Source organism: Phalacrocorax carbo, chromosome Z (assembly GCF_963921805.1).
Source record: "Phalacrocorax carbo chromosome Z, bPhaCar2.1, whole genome shotgun sequence".
Lineage (NCBI taxonomy): Eukaryota > Metazoa > Chordata > Aves > Suliformes > Phalacrocoracidae > Phalacrocorax > Phalacrocorax carbo.
In genome coordinates, this window is record NC_087548.1 from 61,850,891 (window position 1) to 61,870,609 (window position 19,719).

General features: G+C 38.5%; 1 protein-coding gene across 1 annotated transcript in view; it reads left to right on the forward strand.

Moving 5' to 3' along the window:
* CAMK4 (calcium/calmodulin dependent protein kinase IV) overlaps window positions 1-19,719 on the forward strand; it is a 165,399-nt gene that overhangs the window by 90,266 nt on the left and 55,414 nt on the right. Inside the window, exons 3-5 of the mRNA XM_064439521.1 lie at window positions 880-942; window positions 1,610-1,692; window positions 17,119-17,191. Of these exons, the coding sequence (XP_064295591.1) occupies window positions 880-942; window positions 1,610-1,692; window positions 17,119-17,191 (219 nt within the window). The remainder of the gene's footprint in view (window positions 1-879; window positions 943-1,609; window positions 1,693-17,118; window positions 17,192-19,719) is intronic.

Genomic DNA, 19,719 nt, shown 5'->3' on the forward strand with positions numbered 1-19,719 from the left:
GATTTTCTCTAGGGTTTGTGGGAATATCTGCAAACCAGGTAGTTTCTTCATAAATGTTTTAATTACCTCAGCAACATAAAAGCACGCATAATTTGCTTATGAGCATTTTCCTTTCTTGCTTGCTTAAGCGTTCAAGTTCTGGGAAAGTGGCAGTTGTCTTTCCTGAGTGAAATATTCCCTAGGTCTGCATTTCATGTAAGAAATGACTGATGTCTCCCAACAGCATATAGGTTGTGCCTGGATTGTTAAAGGCTGCAATCTGAGAAGGGAAGGAAAGGGAAGGGCTAATCCTCTTGGAGGTTTAACCACACAGATAGTCTTTTGCATTAACAGACCATTCAGTTAGATATATCTGAAGCAAGTTGAAGTTTAACCTCTGCCTGTGGCTTGGGATGTTTGACCTTTGCATCACTTTTTTGTTCTAATCAGTATGTTACACTGCATTGATGTGCACATCCGATGTGCACATCCAATGTGCAGAAAACTTTTTCCAGTACAGCTACTGAACAGTGTGTGAAAAGGAAGCTATCCTGGCATAAAGTGAACTAACATAAGTAGCAAAAGACAAGGGCAGAGCTTGAGTGAAAATAGGAATTTTAGCACCCTTTTCAGATGTCTTTCCTATATTCTACATCTTGCATGACTTTATACATTTGTAGTCATTTTGCTACATGCAGATGTTTTTCTGTTATCGTATCTGCCTCGTGTTAAAGGAAGATTACGCCTTACCATATATTTGACTTGTATGTCTCATGTCAACTTATTCCCCTAGGAGATCTAGAAATGCTTTTAATACGTATTTTCCTATGATGCAGCTAGAAGTTTCTATGGTGAACATAGAAATAAATTTTCCACTTTTCCCTCCCTGCTTTTAACCAGGTAGACAAGAAAATTGTCCGCACAGAAATTGGAGTTCTTCTTCGCCTTTCACATCCAAACATTGTAAGTTAGCCTTGTTCTTTCACTCCACATTCGTTTCTTTTCTTTTCTTTTTTTTCTTTTTCTTTTTTAATTATTTCTGTTCCTGAGAGATTACTGTTGTGGTTCACCTATACAGACTTGGGAGTGTCCTGGATTAAAGCTTTGGGTGCTCATGAGCATGTTAGCAGCTCATTATGGAAGACTGAATTATACTTACACTTTATAATAGATTATTGATGTTTTGACAGAGTTGAGTGAGAAACTATGCAAAAGAAGTTCTGTAAATGAAAGGGGAAATCGGTGTTGTCGGTCCTTGGAGGGTGGGTAAGGTCTTCATTCAGTTACTCTGAAAGATTGGCAGACAGGTGTTGACAAGCACTAACAAAAGCAGCTTCTTAAACTCCTGTGCTACACAGAAGCTGCTGAGGTATGAGGAGTATGAAAATACCAATGAAAAGGGAATGCAAAGGAGATAAAGCTAGCAAAAAAAAAAAAGAGAGGTGGGAGAGAACATGCACAATAACTCACTCAACTGCAAGGGAAATGATTCACCAGATTCGTTTGGTACCATCCTCTGCTTTATTGACTGTGGTCTGTTTCCTGCTGTTGTGCCTGGGATATGCTCAGCAACAAGACAAATAAGCAAAATAACAAAATTACTAAAATCCTTTTTGTTATCTTTTACCAGATAAAACTGAAGGAGATATTTGAGACCCCTACAGAAATCAGTCTTGTTCTGGAATTGGTCACAGGTGGAGAACTATTTGACAGGTAAGTTGCCTGTACGCACCTCACTTGGTACCTTCCCCAAGGATGTTGCAGTCCAGATTTCTTCTCTGCACATAATACCTATGTTAGTAATTCCTGGAATTATTTCATCAGCACATGGTTTATTCACATGCGTGAATATCTGCAGGAATTGGATGTGTTTGGAAATATGATTATCAGGATATTTGTTTTTTAAAGGATATATGAGTTGAAAACAGAGAAAATTGTCAGTAAATTCTGAAGAGCACACACTGTTGAAGGAAGGTGCTCAGCAGGTGCATAGCATCAGAGTGTGCTAGAGCAGAGAAAAGACAGGGAAAACTTGCAAAACCGCATTGACAGGTCATCATAAAATATAGTAGGTGGCAAGCAGCCTGACAGGAGGATAGTGTTATGTCAGATAAAAATTTGGTAAGCAGAGTAACAAAAAAGAAATTCTCTTCGGTGTTCACTGTATTTACAAAACCTCTGGTTTTGTTACAAAGGTTCTGCAAGACAACTACTGAGTTCTGAAGGTATTGCTCATAAGGCTGCGCATGCTTGCACTGTAGGTGCATATGCATAAAGCAAAATAATTCTGTAATAGTGTTGGGGCAATATTCTACTGGTAGGGATTTTTTTCTTTAGAGCAAGAGAAGATACAAAAAGCATTTGATACTGGTTTGAGTTAATTAAATTAATTTACTGGCACTGGCGATTTCCAGCTCATGAAGGACAGGTTATTTGAGCTTCCTTCTTCTATAATTGAAGTTTAGTATTTTAGAGGACTCTTATACAAATACACATCAAAGAGTCAGTCTGAAAATATCTTTGACTTAAGAAAACAAATACATATTTTTTATTTTGTACCTTGGTCATAGCTACAACTTTGAGATGAACAGTTTCTGAACAGTAACAACTAAAGCAACTCCTCCTATAACGTCTTTAGGTTGACAGAGGAAAGGTGCATACTTTCTCAATACTCAGCCAAACCAATCAGGAGAAACATGCTGCAAGGTAAACAACCAGTGAGCGCCCAGTCCTGAGCTAGAGAGGACCCCATGCAAGATGCCTTACCTTTCACATGGCCCTTTATATATCCATGTATTTTCAGACTGGGTGGATTCCAGGAAGGCTGGATGCTCTACAAGTAGTCTTTGATGAGAAGAGTTTTCAAAAAGAAAACACAAATATGCCAGTGAAATTGTTTGTTCGTGAGCAGCAACCATCTTTGTGGTAGAAGAACTGAAGATAAAAGACTTGAGGGGATCCAGGATGGGGAACTGCATTATTTGATGGAACTAGGATTTAATATTATGACATTTTCAACATTCTGTAATCTGTACTCAGCAGTGATTATGGGATTTGAGGTCTCAGACTGATCTTTCCCAAAAACTGTGTGCTTAATCCAGTAGTTTGGCTAGGACAAGCCGTCTGGCATTGCTTGACGAGAAGCAAAGCCATTTAGTCACTTCCTAGAATTGCAGTGCCCCCTTGTGGTGCTATGAATGAGCACTAATACTCTGGAGGTCTGAATGCAGCGTTCTCTGTCTCCATATACAACAGAAATGGAAACTGGCAATACAGTCATCTCTGATCTGGGATTTGGGAAAAAAAAAACAAACAATGAAATAAAAAAGCTATTTTCAGCTGTTAAGATAGCAATAGGAGTATTACTTCACTCTTGAACCTTAAACCAAAAATAACTTAATAGAAAAATGCAGCCAAGATGTTTTGCACTAGTCAGTCCAATTAAGCATTAGCTGCCCTTTTCCTTTCTTTCAGCTGGGCTGAAGGATTAGTACTTGCATTGAGCTATTCAGTGGCTGCCCTCTGAGTTTTAGGGAGTGTAAACTTGCCTTTCTGCATTAGGGCAGGCTTCCCCTCTCATGCTTAATCTTTTCAATCCATACATCTTTTTATCATGTGTGAAGGAAATGTCCTGACTACAGAGAGGCCTTGTGCACTCTTTCCTCTGTGCTTGCATAGCTCCCATCCCAGGAGAAAGCAAAATGATCCTGGAAAATCTCCTTCTGAGCAGTGGGGTTGTGTCAGATGTGGAAGGACAGCTGTGACCCTGTCTTGAGATCCACTCTATCATTGTCATCCTTGGGAAAAGACTCTATAGAGAGAGCATGTGGGCAAGCATGACCCCAACATGGCCAGAGATCACCCCAAGGGTTTGGAGGGCCTCATGTGCTTGGTGCACAGCTACGTGACCACCATCATACACAGGCAGCAACTCTTGCTTACAAAACAAGCGTACAAAGCAACTTTTGTACTCTGGAGGAGTTACTTTTATGCCTCTTTCCAATTAGCTGTCAGCAAATGATATGACTACATCCGTTACACAAATGCGTCTGCTCTCCTTACTGTAAACATCTTCATTGCTGTTACTGCTACTGCTAATTCTGGTAATAGGCTGGTACTTTGTATATTAGCTGTTTTATTGCTCTAGTTTTCTGCCATCCCAGATGTCCATTCTTCTTTTGAATAGTATTAGAGCTGCAGATGGATAAGTTTATTTACGTACACATTCCCCATATCATGAAGATGGTTTTATAAATACCCAAGATCCGGTTAGTTTTCTTGAACCCTATTGGTCGTGGTGTTGTGCTGCTGGTTTCATGCCACTCTAATGTAGAAGTTCTGGGTAATAAAATTTTTCACTGCCTTCACCATATATAACATTTCTGTCAAATCATCCACGTTATTGCCAAAATGAGCTTTCATTATGACAATTTTTCAGTTGTGTAACCCAAAAGGAGATAAATTCAAACAAAAGTATCAATTACACATCTGAGTTAATACAGCTGAAATCAGGTTGGTTTTGGTTGTATTTTTAAAAAGAAATCCCAGACTTCATAAATGACATTGTAGGTCATATCCTGACATACAGTATTCCACCACACCAAACGCAACAAATATAACTCTACACAAAACTGGAGAAGTTTGTGTAAATTAGAATATTTATTGCCAATTTGCATGATGGTTTTTGCCAACCCAGTAAGTGAGCAGTGACAAAGACCTTCTGAAGTAAGACAGACCAGTGGACAAACTGACCAAAACAGAGAGAAAACTGCAGTAGGTCTAAATTAACTGATGCTCTAGTTCTTTCCATATGCCACATCTCCAGCCCAGAACTGGCACATATGACTTCGATATTTGCTTGGTTGTCCTCTGTCATTCCTTCGTGTTTAAAACAGACATGCATGGTTGAAGTGCATTTAAATCAGCAGTGTTTCAACAGAGTCCTGAGGGACAACCCTCTGGTATGGCTCTGAGTGTCCCAGTAGCACTATGCCCAACAGCACATGGCTGTGTTTCTCATGCTGCCACAATACTGAGGGCAGGCTACTGTCACATCAGTCCTCACCGGGGCAGGACCTAGCTGAAAAAGAAAAACCCCAAATCATCACAGCTGTTCAAATATGCAGCAGAGTGTTCACTCTAACATTTGAACAGTCTTTAAAGGATGGTGTTTCCACTACACTTGTGGATAGGTAATTTTAGGACTGGGAGCAAAGCGGCAGGCAAAGGTCAATTTTCATCCCCCTCTCGCATCTTCCTTCTCACCCCATCTTCTATGAAGAGTATTACAGAGCCATAGTTCAGATCACAGACACATCTTTTACATGAGAAGTTTGAGTGGTGGAAAGACATAATGAAATTTGGTTTTATTAGGTTTTTGGATGAGATCATATTGTACATACTGAATAAAGTAATAAACCTTATGTGGATACTTTTAAAAGGCAGATTTATAATCAGAAGGATCTCCATTTCAGCTCTTCTCCATTTAAGAGGAGAAAGCTAGAGGCAGAGTTGATGGAATTAACCCCTTAGGTGTTTTCAGATAGATGGGACTGAATCTGAGCTCAAATAAATAGAATCAAACATTTTAATATGAATTGAAGATCACAGTGGAAAAGAGTTTAAATGCAGTGACCATAAGGGAATGTAGAATTAATTGACACTGCAAAAATTGATGTAGTTTTCCTGGAAAAAAACCCAAACTCATCTCATTCATATAGGCAAATTTTTTTGTCAAACTAATTGCTTTTTTAACACATTTTATTAATAATCAGTAACCCTTTTTTGTGTTAGACCCTTTTGTTGTTATCTCTTCAATTTTCTTCGTAGTCCTTCCCTTTTAGAATAATGATGATTCTTCTTAAGCTAGGTTCAGTTATATTTTTCTCTTGCCTCTTCCTTTTGTCCTTTGTCCCTTCATCGTGCTTTACCTAAATGTAATTCCTTGGTACTGTTAACTTTGATTTTCTTTTCTATTGCGTGGCACTTTTCATCAGATTCTTGGTCAGTTTGTTGATCTGGCTTTCCTTCTAACAATTAACCTCTGCATCAATAATAGGTCTTGCAGCACTGGGAAATCTGATATCTGCCTTTCATGGGCTAACTTTTTTTGCAGTTAGTCTTTTCCATTCAGATTTTATTCACATCTGTTGCCTTTCAGCTGAATCACCAGTATTTCACTTTTCCAAATATGAATTCCAGCAAAAAACATCAATTCTACTTAAACTTTGTTTTAGTCTGAATACCTGCAGATAGGCAAGAATAGTTTTTGTTAGACTCTTTCTGTTTTCAGCTTCAAATGATAATGTCAATCTATACATTCTCCTTGTCTGTACTTTGGCATCTTGACCACAAACTCTTCTGTTTCTTCCTTCGTCTTATTATTAGGTGCACCAAATGTCTAAAAATACTGCTTACAGATGACAGTCTCTTGACTCACTTGCATTACGGATTTCATATAGTTTCCTCTGAAATACAGATCCAAGCTGACACTGTCTTCTTTTATGGAGTGTACATTAACAAAAATATTAATTACTTTTTCTAAAGAACTTGTCTTTTTAAGAGATATGGGAATGATTACCTCTTATGGACAAAATTTCCTCAAGCCTTCCCAGACTTCAGGCATGCCTTCTTGTTTCTGCTTATGGAAATTAGAATTGCTAAGGGACATCAAAAAGAGTCAAGGAATTAATCAGTCTCTAAAGTGGGGGTCTTTTATAAACTAGTGGCAGAGAAGCATCTTATATTTGTTTCTGAGCTCTGGTCTCATTATGTGGTAGCTGTCTGTCTTCTGAACAAGGCATCAGAGCAGTCCTTTGGACTCTCTATTTCACACAACCAAGTTACAGTACCCTCACTCAGGACTGGCACAAAAAAAAAAAAAAAAAAAAGGTCTGACTTGACTGCACCTGCTATGCCCTGTTCTCTGAAATCAAAAGACAACACACAAAGTAGCGCTGGTAAAAGTGCTCCTTGATGTCATAATAGCTCATTTAGTGTCTCTTGATTTCAGCTGCAGTAATGGTAAAAACCACTAATTTAAGAATAAAGAAGTATGTGTTAATGCTTCTTTGTAGCCTCTCCAGTGTAATTTGGTATTTCCTTCCTGTACAAGGTTGTAATAATGTCTTTACACTTTTTTGTGGTCAGCACCTTATTTTCTGTGACTGGACAGAATTACCCTAAGTCCATACCTACTGACTACAATATTCTCTTCAAGATGAGAGATCCAAATGATATTTTGTAAATATGTGTGCATAGGATACTACTTACAGTGTGGTCAATGTATGCACTTAGAATTAGGTGAAACTCCAGGTGCCATTTGCAGCTTTATAAATGACTAACCGACTCAAGCAATGATGATGGTTCAGTTATAATACTGCCTGGCTTCCTGCCATTCTCTAAACGTGAACTGATGTGACGTTAAAGCTTGTCCAATTCTTAAGTCCACTGTGGAAGCCTTTTTACTTAAAACATTTTCATTTAAAATGTACTCTTGCTTTTAGTTGTTATTGCTTGAGATAACTTTTCAGGAATTGTTAGCATGGGTATGTCCTACATGGGACCAGCCTTTATGTTGCTAGCCAACAGTGGGAACTGGTCAACCCTTTTGGAGGTGGGACACATCAGTGCCTATGAAGTTCTTTAGTTTGTTAGGTATAGTTAATACCAAGACTTTTGTGATGAGAGAATCTCATGCATATTCTTGGTTTCCTGACACAGCCTCACCACTGTAATATAGACATACATGGTCTAGATGCCAGACAAACAAGGAGAGATATACCTGTTAAACTTAACAGGAAGCTGATCGAGCCTTCTCTGATTTCCTCTACCATTAACAAATATAACTTTCATATTTGTTTGAAATGCAAGAATGTTTTAACAGCTCTGTGCAGGTGACAAGTTGAGGTGTATATACCTACAGCCTATATAGCTATGTATACAGGAAGTCTCTGACTGACCCAAAACCAAATTATGTGTCTTCTATGCCTTCACTCAACACCTTTCCTGAAATTTAAAAACACTTAGGATGTGAGTGCTTTGTACATTTTGTTTCTCATTCCTTTTTTTAGGCATGTTATGACAAGAGTATAAAGGGAAGCCAAAATGTTTTAGGAAGAAGTATGGTTATGCTGAATATTCAGAACACCAAAATGCTTGTTCTAAGTGATAATTGAGTTGATTTTTTGATGAAAGCCTGAAAAGGAAATCCTTTTTCAGAAAATCTACTTCTCAGTTCGACCTTGAACTTTAGCCACTGGAGTAAGGAACGTGTCACACATCCATGCACTGTTAAAGGTGCCAAGGCCACCCAAGAAGGACTGGAACAGGTGAACCTGAAATAATCCTGGAATGAAAAATTATGATCTGAATATTCTTGTGAATTGTGACATAGAGGGATATAAGCACAATGTATGTTATGCAAGTGGCGCCCAGTTTCAGCATTTGATGGCAATATGTTTAAAACATAATGGCAGCTACGGCTGTGCTGGTTTGGCATGGAGGGCTAGAGTGGGCAGGTTGTTCACCTGAGCTCAGGCAGTATCCTTCAACCATCCTTAGATGTCCAGGGTTTTGGATTTTGTTTCTTAAACACCTCTTTAATATTCTTATATAGGCTATTCCAGTACCTCTGCAGCCTGGTAATTAGATTCGGCTTCAGTATTAGGAAAAACCTTCTTTCAGGAAATTTGGCCAAGATCTGTTTGTCTTGTCCCCAGCAGGTAGAGAGAAGGTGATTACTTTCTTCTTTGTATCAAACTCTCACGCAGTGGAGGACTGCAGAAGACTATATATTCACAGTCCCTACGACCTTTCATCTCTGGTCATGTTGTCTATGTCTCAGTTACTATCCACTGAACTTCCCCCATATTTTCACATCTTTCTTACAACATGGTGCCTTTAGCTAGACAAAGAAAATCCAATGGAAGCCTCAGTGGTTCTTGGCACAGCAGCTTCATCAGTGCCTTCAGTACTGCTCTTTCTCCCTCTCCAGGCCACTGCCTCCTTTGCAAGCTGCCAGTGATCCTTCCCTTGCCCCTTCCCTGTTGCTCACTGAACGGGAGTTGTGAAATGCTGAAATAATTGCCTCACTTTTGTTTGAGAGAGAAGTTTGAGCTGCTAGTTTATGAGTACTGTGGTTTTGCAACCTCTAGAAACAAAGACCATTATTTTTAAAAATGTCTACTGGAATTAAGCTCCTGAAAGATGAACCTGTATTTTTGAAAATTTTGGGCACTGAACTCTTCTTACTAATTTCACTTCAGACACCTGGGTGATTGCTAGTTTGGAAAGTGTGGCCATTTATTTAGTCTTACCCAGGCTTTTGATGTATAATTCCTGATCTTCCTACAAGATTTTTCTAGTTCTGTGGGTGCTATAGAAACGCTGAGTAGCAAGCAGAAAGAAAGTTAAAGAGGGGAAAACAAACCCTAGTAGGAGATATAAGAAATATGCAGTCTTTCTCTAAATTATCCTGCATGCTACATTTATCAGAAAGTGCTTCTTACTTAATAATGATGGAGGGAAAATAGTTTTCCTGAATGACTACAATGCCGCATTTAATTTCTAATCCAGGTATTGAAGAAAAACATTTAGTTGGTTTAACTTGGAGTTAGATCCAAAACCAGTTCTGTATTTCCCATTATCCTTCTTCAGATCACAGGCAGGCAGCTTGAGGCATTAGTGACAGTAACAGCTAGTCTGCACTGAATTAGGAAAATCAGCAAACTGAATCAGAGCTCCTTTTTTATATTTATTACTCTTCAGTGCTGTAGTATGGAAAATACATAGGCATTTAGAGAGAAACCTTACTTTTTAACTAAACAAATGCATCAGATCAACAAGGAACTGGAATCACCTTGGTTACAGGTATGAGCCAATAGATCTGTGAATCACTCACTGAGAAAGTGATCCTTGTGGAAACCTTCTTGCTCTTGAAGAGAGTGACATCATTTTCTTTTCCTGTTTCTGCTAATTTTCAGTCTCACTTTACCTTGTAGACATATTTTAATTTCATTTTTATGAAATATAATAATCTACATAAGAATTAAGTGAATACATATCAAAAAAATCTCCATGACAACCAAAGAATTTTAGATAAGTTAACATTTATTATATAGTACCAAACATTTTAAAAAATTATTAGCACATACTGGCATTGGAACAGATCTTGTACTTATATAGGCCAGTGTCTTGCCTGAGACTGTACATGATGTAACAGGATGCAGCCCACAGGTGAGATGTGGTACAAGAGTTTTGGATAAAAGCCAGCTAGAGGGAGAATTAAAATTACCCTAAAACCAGTGATGGCTTTTCCTGATATTGTGGTGTTTATCAAGAATAATCTAAAAAGAAAATGCAGACATGGCATGAAGAAAGAAAGAGAAATAATGTTGGAAACCAATAAAGTTATAAAAAATTTTACTGTTTTGCCAGCTACATATATGTTTCTAGATTCACCTAATACTGAAATGCAACTAACTCTACAGCGTGGAGAAATAGTATTTATAGTATAGCATATAGTATAGTATTATCAAATGATGGCTAAATATTGCAAATTTTAGATTGCTTAGATTGATTAGCATAAAACTAAGTGCACTTACCAGTCTGAGGTGAAGGAAGCAAGAAACAGACTCTACCTGCGCAGAATTTAGGGAAGGCTGGAGGGTAGGGTGGCCAGTGTAGGAGGGAAGCAGGGAAGTAAAGCTATGAATAGAAGAACTAGTCAATTTAGAGCGTGGGGGAGGAAAAAGTAAGTTTGTTAAAGCACATAAGATTTCAAATTTTCTTGATCACAAGGAGTCATGAGGACAGCTTGTGTCTGAAATTGCAGGAATACGCATTAAACTGGATTCCCATACCCAAGAAAAACAAAAGAGAAAGAGGCTTTGATTTCCAGGTCAGGGAACTGGCACGGTACCCATTTCTTGTACCATTTGATTCCTCTTTCATGTTGCACCCTCTGGTGCTCTCTGTTACAAGTTCAGGAGTTGTGTTACATTGCATGGCTTGGAGTTGCTCTGCAGGCTGTGCTGCCCTGGAAGGACATTCTCACTCTTAGCTGCAAGGTCTCACTGCCAGGGCAGCGGCCGGTGCTGACTGAGAATTTAACATATTGGCAGTCTTGCATGAAAAGGTATGTGCCATCGGTGACTATCCCAGTCTAGCATCCTCTGGCATTGGATGAGACCTCTGCTGGTTTAAAGTGGTTTGCTGTGTATTTTTGATTCTTTTTTTACCACTGCAGCTGTGCAAACAGCTGTTTCCCTTGCTGCACTCTGAAGGACCTGGCCCTCTGTTTTGTTACTTACTGAAAAATCAAACCCGAAGCCTAGTCCTTTCCTTCTGTGATGAAAGGTTCACTTGTTTGTTTTTGTAGACTGATTGTTTCCACTTGTTGCTTATCAGGCTTGCTATTAATCCCGTGATACATGTATTGCAGTCAACTGTAAAATTGTATATCAATATAATTTTAATACTGCTCTGAAAATTGATTGTAAAATGACATGTCAGGATTCCCCATCTCTTTCCTCATTGATTTTCAGATCAAGTGTGTTTAGCTTAGCAGAACTGCTCCCTTCCTTTTATTTTTTTTCTACCAGTAATAAAGTTTCTGCAGAGCAAGTGTGGCCACTATCTACCTCCCTTTACTATGGTACCTCATTGCTTTCAGTAAGTTCATACAGATGTGATAAATCAAAGCATAGTACAAAGTCCTAAGAAGAATGTACCAAAAGGAGTAAAATCCCATACATAGTCTTCCCAAATTATGCTACAGGCTGCAGATTTATGGTGAATGCTGGTAAGAATTTATGCTTCTGCTGATGTATACTCTGATGAAGATGTGCATAATGGAAACATTATAAGCAACATAGGGACTGTTGCACTTCTGTGGTAGAGTGGCACGGTGGATGTCCAGAGGCTATACTGAAAACCATCGGCAAAACTAAAAAAATTTCTATTGCCAGAAAACTTGCAGTACTCAGAAGGAACAGAAATGCTAGGGAGGCTGGATGGAAGCTGGCAAGCATTACTGCAAATTATTAAACACTTGAATGCATACATGTGCTTGATGGTCACATGGACGCTGCCAAATTTCAGTTAAATGTGGTGTATAAGAGAACATGGATCACAACAAATACATTATACCATTTCCACAGGCTTGCTGGGTGGTGTGACTCTAAGGGTGGTTTTGCTCAGTACAAAAATTTTTTATAGCTCCACTACCTGACAGTACAAGGCTTTTCCACATCTGAGCTTCAGCAGCATGTTAGAGGGTGTTATCATTGTTTTGGTGGGCAGCTGTGGGCTCTGCCAGGTGACTGGACCCTGCAGGCAGGCCCAGGTGTGCTTTGGCACCATGGGGAGCAGGGCTGTTCCCAATGGGCATCTCCATCTCCAACATAGTGGGAAGGAGGAGAGAGGAGAGACCTTTGGGAAATACTTCCCTGCTTCTTTTTGTAGAAAGAAGCTGATTTGTCTCAAATATGTTCACGCGTGCCTGGAAAGACAAGATTGAATCAGGTAGTGCTTTAGGAGACCTGTAGCTTCGAGTACATTGGTACGTACTCTGGTGTGTCCGGCCATGTACAAATGTAAACAACTGAATCAGCATATTTCAATAAATGTGGACATGCAAGCATGAAAAAATTATTCTACACAAGTGTGATGAGAACAAAAATTGGTTTTTTTCATCAACATTGCATTTTTGCTTGCTCTAGAATGTCATCCTCGATCTGAAGTGCTGTCTTGAATTACCTGGATGTTTGTGACACCAAATTCAATGTTTCTCTAAGTTTTTTTTTCTCTTTGACTTTAAGCATTTCTGTATCCCTTCTTCTGGATTCCCTGCTTTTCTCAGTTTCCCAGTTTTTCTCTCCAGCACTTTTTTGGCCTACCTGGCTCTCTCATTTGCGTATCAAAGAGAGTATTTAAGTAGTTCCTTATTGTTACTGTTCCTGGCTTCTTGTCCTCTCAACTAAGGTTAAATCTTTCTTCATCCATGCTTCTCAAACATCATTGTGTAAACTATGTATAAATAATTGGTTTTGCTTCCATAATAACAAAATAAGACATTTCTGCAGGTTTCCTTCCCATTATGGAAAAAAGGGCAATGAGTCATTGTTAATCTGCACGTCAAATTTGAAAAATCCTTGTACAGAAGCTTCATTGGTCTCAGGTAGGAGTCTTGTTATGATAAAGCAAGCTGACACACCTACCATTTGTCTTATGTAATCTATTGTGGGGAGGATGCAAAAAATAGATACACAGATGATCCCCCAGAATTATTACAGGACCTAAGCTACAGGATAATCTTCTTTCAGTACTCTTCCTTACTGCCTAATAGCCAGGTTTTAGTTATAAAGGAGAATGCCCTTAGGAATAAATTTCCATCTTTAGGAAGAAGTATGTCTATTTTCACTTACTGCTGTTACAGAAAATTAGGTTTTCAACTTGCTAGGTTATTATTAATTAATAATCAGGTTTGTATTGTCAGTAAGTCTGGATTCTAGACTTCTGAAAAACTAGACAGTTAACTGTGTGTGCCATAAGCTGAAATCGGCTTGCCAGTGCATGTTATTCACATGTAACATCAGTGGATGAGTCATGTGCATTGCACAGTAATTCTACAGTTGTTTTTTACTGCTCTCCTGAAATATGGGCCCACATTTTGTTACATTTATTTACTGTAAAATGTAAATTCACAATGGCTTCATCTTCAGTGTCTATGTGCTTCTTCTGTTTTGTGTTTAATGTAAATAATGAGGCCAGTCTCCTATCCATACCAGTATATAGTTGCTAAGTCAGGGTGGGCTGGTCTTTTGTATGCTGTGATCAGGAGGGCAGTCTTGAGCATTTCTTTGATCTCTCTCATTTCCAGGGATCAGGTCATTGGTGATGTTCTTTCCTGCATTGGTTGGGCATAGGCAGGAAGCTAAGAATTTCAGCTTTTCTTAGCTGTTGTTGAGTGGAAGAAAATACAAGGAAGTTGGCTGCATTTAAGAGATGTCTTATTTTTTTCCCTAGGTTTATCTGGTTGGAAAAGGAAGGATGTAACAAATACTGGCTTACCATATGGTAAAATTAGAAATTTGTTGGATGAAGGGAGAAATGTAAATTGAACTGCAACTGTATTGTTGTTTATTTCTCTGATCTTGGTCACATATGTTGGAAAATCAGATAATTTAAAATCCTGTTGAAACCGTAAAGACTTCTGCCTCGCACATTTCTGAGGTCAGGTGCAGCTGTTGGACTCAAAGCATGGGCAGGGTGGCCTGTTTCCAGGCAACGTATGGCTGAGCGATGGTGGAATTAAACGTGTCGCACTCCAGGCAGCTCAGCCTATGTGCAGCACTTCCCCAGCAGCAGCCCTGCACTGAATGTCTGGTTTTTCCTGCGGTGTATTGTGGAAGGTATCCCAAAATCTATGGCAGTTTGAAAGTAGAGGGTCAAACTAGCAGAGTGACTTTTGGTTTTGCTACCTTCTAACCAAATTTGTTACTATCTCCTGTGGCCTACTAAAGATTGTAAGCTTAACAGAATGGTTATGTGAATGTCTTTGATACATGGAATCCTGTAAAACAAGGGCATTGTTTTAACATGCTTTTTGTGCCATGATGGGAGGAGCAAGTTAGCACCCAAAATACCAGCAGGGAAGGGGGAAGATGGGATGAGGGCGAGGTCTATATTCTCAGAAATGCCTATGGATGCTAAAAACAGGAACTTGGTGGCTGACACTAAATACTTTATTTGAATTAAAAATGAGGAGGAAGCCAAACCAGTATATTTGGGAGAATGAAGGCCCAAGCAAGAGGGTTACTGGGGCTCAGGTCTCACCATATAATGAACCAGAGGAAAATAATTCAGACTGAAATAGCTAAGGAGGAATCCTACTTTTAAGCGCAATATAGCATTTTATTGTGTAAATTATGATTTTTTATAACCTCTTTCCTAAACTTGAGGCTAAAAGCCTAAGATAATGTCTCATTGAGTAAAGTTTACTTTGTTTTACCCTTATGGTGGTAAGTTCAAGTAAAGCTCTCCCTGATGGTTTAAACAGATGACCAAAGCAGGGAAAGGGCTGGAAGTACAAAAATGCAAAGGAGGTAAAGTGCATATGGGATGGTAGCTGAATGGCTGCCAGAAAAAAACCCTTTTAGAAATAAGGCCAAATAATTATGCAGCCAGGAAACCAAGGTGAAATAGAACTCCTGTTTGAGAGGGATCGCTTGCTGTTACCAATGCCACATGAATAGACTTAGTTATCTGTGAACACAATGAGTATTAAGGTAAAGTAGTGGCCGCTGGTTAGGAATATACCTGTATAGACTATTTTCTGCAGCACTTTGCTTGTTACATCTGTCTCTGGGTGATTATCATCTTTGTATTGTTTCTTATTACACTTCATCTTCAAATAGGTATGTGGTAATGGTTTTCATATGTATGTAAGTCAACACCTTTCCTGTCAGCTTTGGTAAAGCTGTAAGGAGTCACACTGAAGATAGCTCCATATGAGTCTGGTATTTTGGAGAAGAGAAGTGGTAAAAGGATACCTGAAAACAGAGGAAGTGGTGAGAAAGGAGTATGCCCTTCTTGCCACAAGTAGAGTCTGTTTCTGGACTCTGAGCCAGAAGGCCTTTCCAGTGACTTTTGACTTCAGATGTTATATGCTTCTTGCTCTCCTGCTTCATGGTGATTTTAGGGCATTGTATTGTAAAACTGGCTTGTGTGCTTGCAGGAGATGATAATTTTATAACATGTATAATAGGCACCACAGGTTCTGTTTCTAGACAACATCTGTCTAAGTTTTCTTCAGCTTTGACAAATCAATATGGTAAAAAATCAAACCTTCAGGTCAAAGATCTCACCTTTAACATAACTCTCTGAAAGAGAATTATTGTAATTCACACATACTGTATGTAGTTAGATACAACAGTAAAAAATTGTTGCATTTCTTAAATCAAGCATTAGTATGTGTTAATGATAGATCCATCTTTTATTAACTTCTTCAATGTCATTGTGCAAATCTGTATCTTCTGCTGACTCTGTTTAACTGATCTGTGCATTTATATAATGTTTCATTCTGTAACGAAATTCTGTAATTCTTGGAGAACATGCGATGCGAATCCTGAGTCAGCTCCCACACCCTGTGCCACTGCTGGTGTTGTTCTAAGAGTTGCAGTGGCACAGCTGCACTTTGGGAGGCCAACCCGGAAATCTGCATTAACCCTTGCTGCCATTTTTATGCAGGTTAGCATACAACATGTTGAAATACACCACTTCAGAACATTACCTTAACACAGAAAAGTATTCTCTTTCTTAATGTTTTTATCATGGTAAAGTTCCAGGAAGATAACATTATTAAAGAAGAAAGCTGGGGGTTTGTTTGTTTTTCTTTTTGTCAAGATTAAACTGGTGTAAAAGTAAAGGGAGAAAGAAAAACAGATTTTCAGGATCTTCAGAATGCATAAATATTGCTGAACATAAGGTGCACATGGTCGGCACATTTGCAAAATCAAGCTATTATGTGTCATGTACAAAATGAACATAGCATAGTGGCTATTTACATTAAGAAGAAAAAACCGTAGTTTTAGTTTTAATAAAACTGTGTTTCTTTGACTACAGAGCCCCCAGTTTTCTACTGGTGGGAGAAAAAAAGGACAATTGTTCAACCCATTATACTTGAGAGATAATTTGGAGTTAGTAAATGTTTATACCAATCCTTTCTCTTGAATAGTTCAGATCTGTGTGTGCACAGCACAGTGCTTTTGTTTGGTAACTAAATACACAAGAGAAGCTTAAGTTAAATATAAAAGTGAAAAAGCAGTTCGTGTAAGATACCTAGTTTTATCTGAGAGTAATTCAGATTCCCTGAATTTTAGAAAATTTCAAAACATTTCAACCGAATGTGTATACATTATGAGCCGCTTACCTAGTTGGTATTTTATCTCCAGTTTTTCGTTTTACTGGGAGTCAAAGATAACCTAAATTGCAAAAGGGTTGTTTTCTATTCTTTAGGAGGCACTCCAGACTCCTGATCATATTTAAATTTTATTGCTTTCTAGCTCACTTTTCAAAAGAAGCTTTTACCTTAATACATAATCCTGAACACAATTTCTCTTGTTGCTTTTTCTGTAGGATTGTGGAAAAGGGTTACTACAGTGAACGAGATGCTGCTGATGCTGTTAAACAAATCCTGGAGGCAGTTGCTGTGAGTATTATCTAGCATCATATGCTCAGCACCTAATCTTTCACCTATAATGACTCAGTAAATACTTACGTTGGAAAGAAGCAGAGTTCATTGGAGACAGTCCACACAAGTTCCCTTCTATAATTAATTTTGTATTGATTTTTTTTAAGGTAGCGGCACTTTGAAGGGCAAGAAGTGACTTTGGATGGCAGTCAGTAATACATTTAATACTATAAGTCATCTGTTACAGTGGAGTGGATACTCTGCCCAATCTCCAAAATCTGTGGAGTTCAGCACTGTTCGTTTTAGCCCTAAAAGTCATTTGAAATCACTGGCACTTGTGTAGTCTCTTGTTCATATTTTGCAGAGCATGTCACAGTAATTTATTTGGAACCTTAAACAGATGAGAATGCATTACTTTTCCTCTCAGCTTAAAAGATTAATAGATTGGCTGAACGTTTTAGCTGGTGTAAAGAGTTACAAGAATTTGAGTCAGAGACTCCTGCAGAATATTGCCATGAAAATAGTTACACTTCATTGGCAGTAGTTGCCTGAAGGTGACCCATCACAATCTTTACCACTATGCAAGAGCATTTATACAAACAAGGCTCATTGCAAGGAACTGTGGACTAGGATTGCAAGGAACTGTGGAAAGAGGATAGTGTATGTGACAACCATCTAACCAAAAATCAATTCTTACCACTCTTCTAATTGCACATACATACACAGAATGACAGTAATTTTGAGAGAGATCAGAATAAAGTTTGGTGCCGTAGTTTGTGCAGTTCCTAATATACCTTCTTTCTCTATTCTTTATGTGGTTTTCAAACATTTGAAGTTTTGTACAACTATTTCACATTCTGTCACTTAGAGGAAGGTATAAAGATTTTTGAGACAAGATGACAAAGGCTTCTAGTGGGTACATACAGTATTTCTGTACATTATCCATACTTCTCAGTCACCTGTAGCTTTTCCATCTGATTTCACACCGGATGTTCACCAAACCAGCAATCAGATGCTGGGAAAATACTTAAGAAATTAAGTTGTCAAATGTATGCTGGCACTGATCACTTCTAGTGCCGAAGACAGGGGACATACTGGACAAGAATAAACAGTACAGTTGGGACACTCGGAACGTTTTAGACTAACAGTAATTTGCTTAAACTTTCTGGCATTGTAATCTCTTTTTTTAGATTTCTTAATCTCTTATGGCAACAAGGGTAAACTGAACACAAATGAGGGAGCTTGAGAGAAATTATGTACTGAGAGTATGGCTGGTTGGTTCCCTTGGAGCTTCCCAATTGCTCATTGCAAAGTAGAAGTTCTCCTGGGTGAGTCACTCAAATATATTTACAGTTGGGCTCCATGATCTTAAAGGTCTTTTCCAACCTAAATGATTCTGTGATTCTAACATAGAGGCAATTTTTCTCTGTGAAACTATGATTTTAGCAAGGCCTAAGGAGAGGTAGATGGTAAAGATTTTGCCTTCTGCTGTGCCTGGCAATCTGACTTCAGAGTCAGCAGGAGATATTCTGGATTTTATCCAGTGGCAGTGTGTGCTTGTCTGCAGCAGATATTTGGGGTGAAGCAGTCAGGTAGCAGAAAGACTGCAAAGACCTTAGAGCAGACACAAGCTCAGAGTGTGTAAATAGTGCAAATGGGAAGTGACTGACTTTAGGTGTATTTCCAGGTTGTCAGACTTTTCAAACAAAAAGCAACTGTTAGTGTCATGGAAAAAAGAAAGGTCAGCCTGTAGGGCTCTTATGAAGGATGGTAGTGGTGAGGCAGGATCTGTACAGGCCATCCATGGAGATGCAATGTCAAAAGAGCTGTCCTCAGGATAGGACTGGTGATGATGATTGACCTCTATGGAAGGTACCCTGAGGTGAGGAAAAGTTAATGTGATTACAGCAGTAATGCACTTATTCAGAAGAAACAGGCCAATTTGGGCATATTTACCTGGGATAGTAATGAAATACCCCATTGTGAAAAACTCCTGTAAATCATGGTTTGGTGTTATTTGTAAGCCTGTTCACACTAAATAAGGTGTGAGGTCTGGTGTTTACTGTAGTATCCAGGCATACTGCAAGACCATCATGTTTACTTCGTGCTATTTTCTGAAAGATCTGCTGTTTACTGAGTCACTCTTATCCAGAGTAATCTAAATTCTGCATTTAAGTTTAGTGCGCAGCATAATACATTTGTATAAACTTTTAAAAATTGAGTCAGATGATTATTCTATGACCAAATTTTCTTCAGTGGAAGTGCCCTAGATAAGATGGTTCTACCTTATTTATCATTCTTTTGTGAAAATTATGATTAAGTTTCACTGAAAGATGTTTCAGAAGGTATTTCAGCTTTTTATTATAAAAGCCAGGAACCGATGGAGATTCAGCTTCTATGAATAGAAACTTGATTGAAATCAATGGAACAGTGATGTACTAAAGCTAAAAAGCTGACCTTTATATGAGCATGCAATATTTGGATTTTTGGAGATCCTTGTACTAGATCCCTAGCTAGGATGGACTGTATTGACATTTGCTCTTACA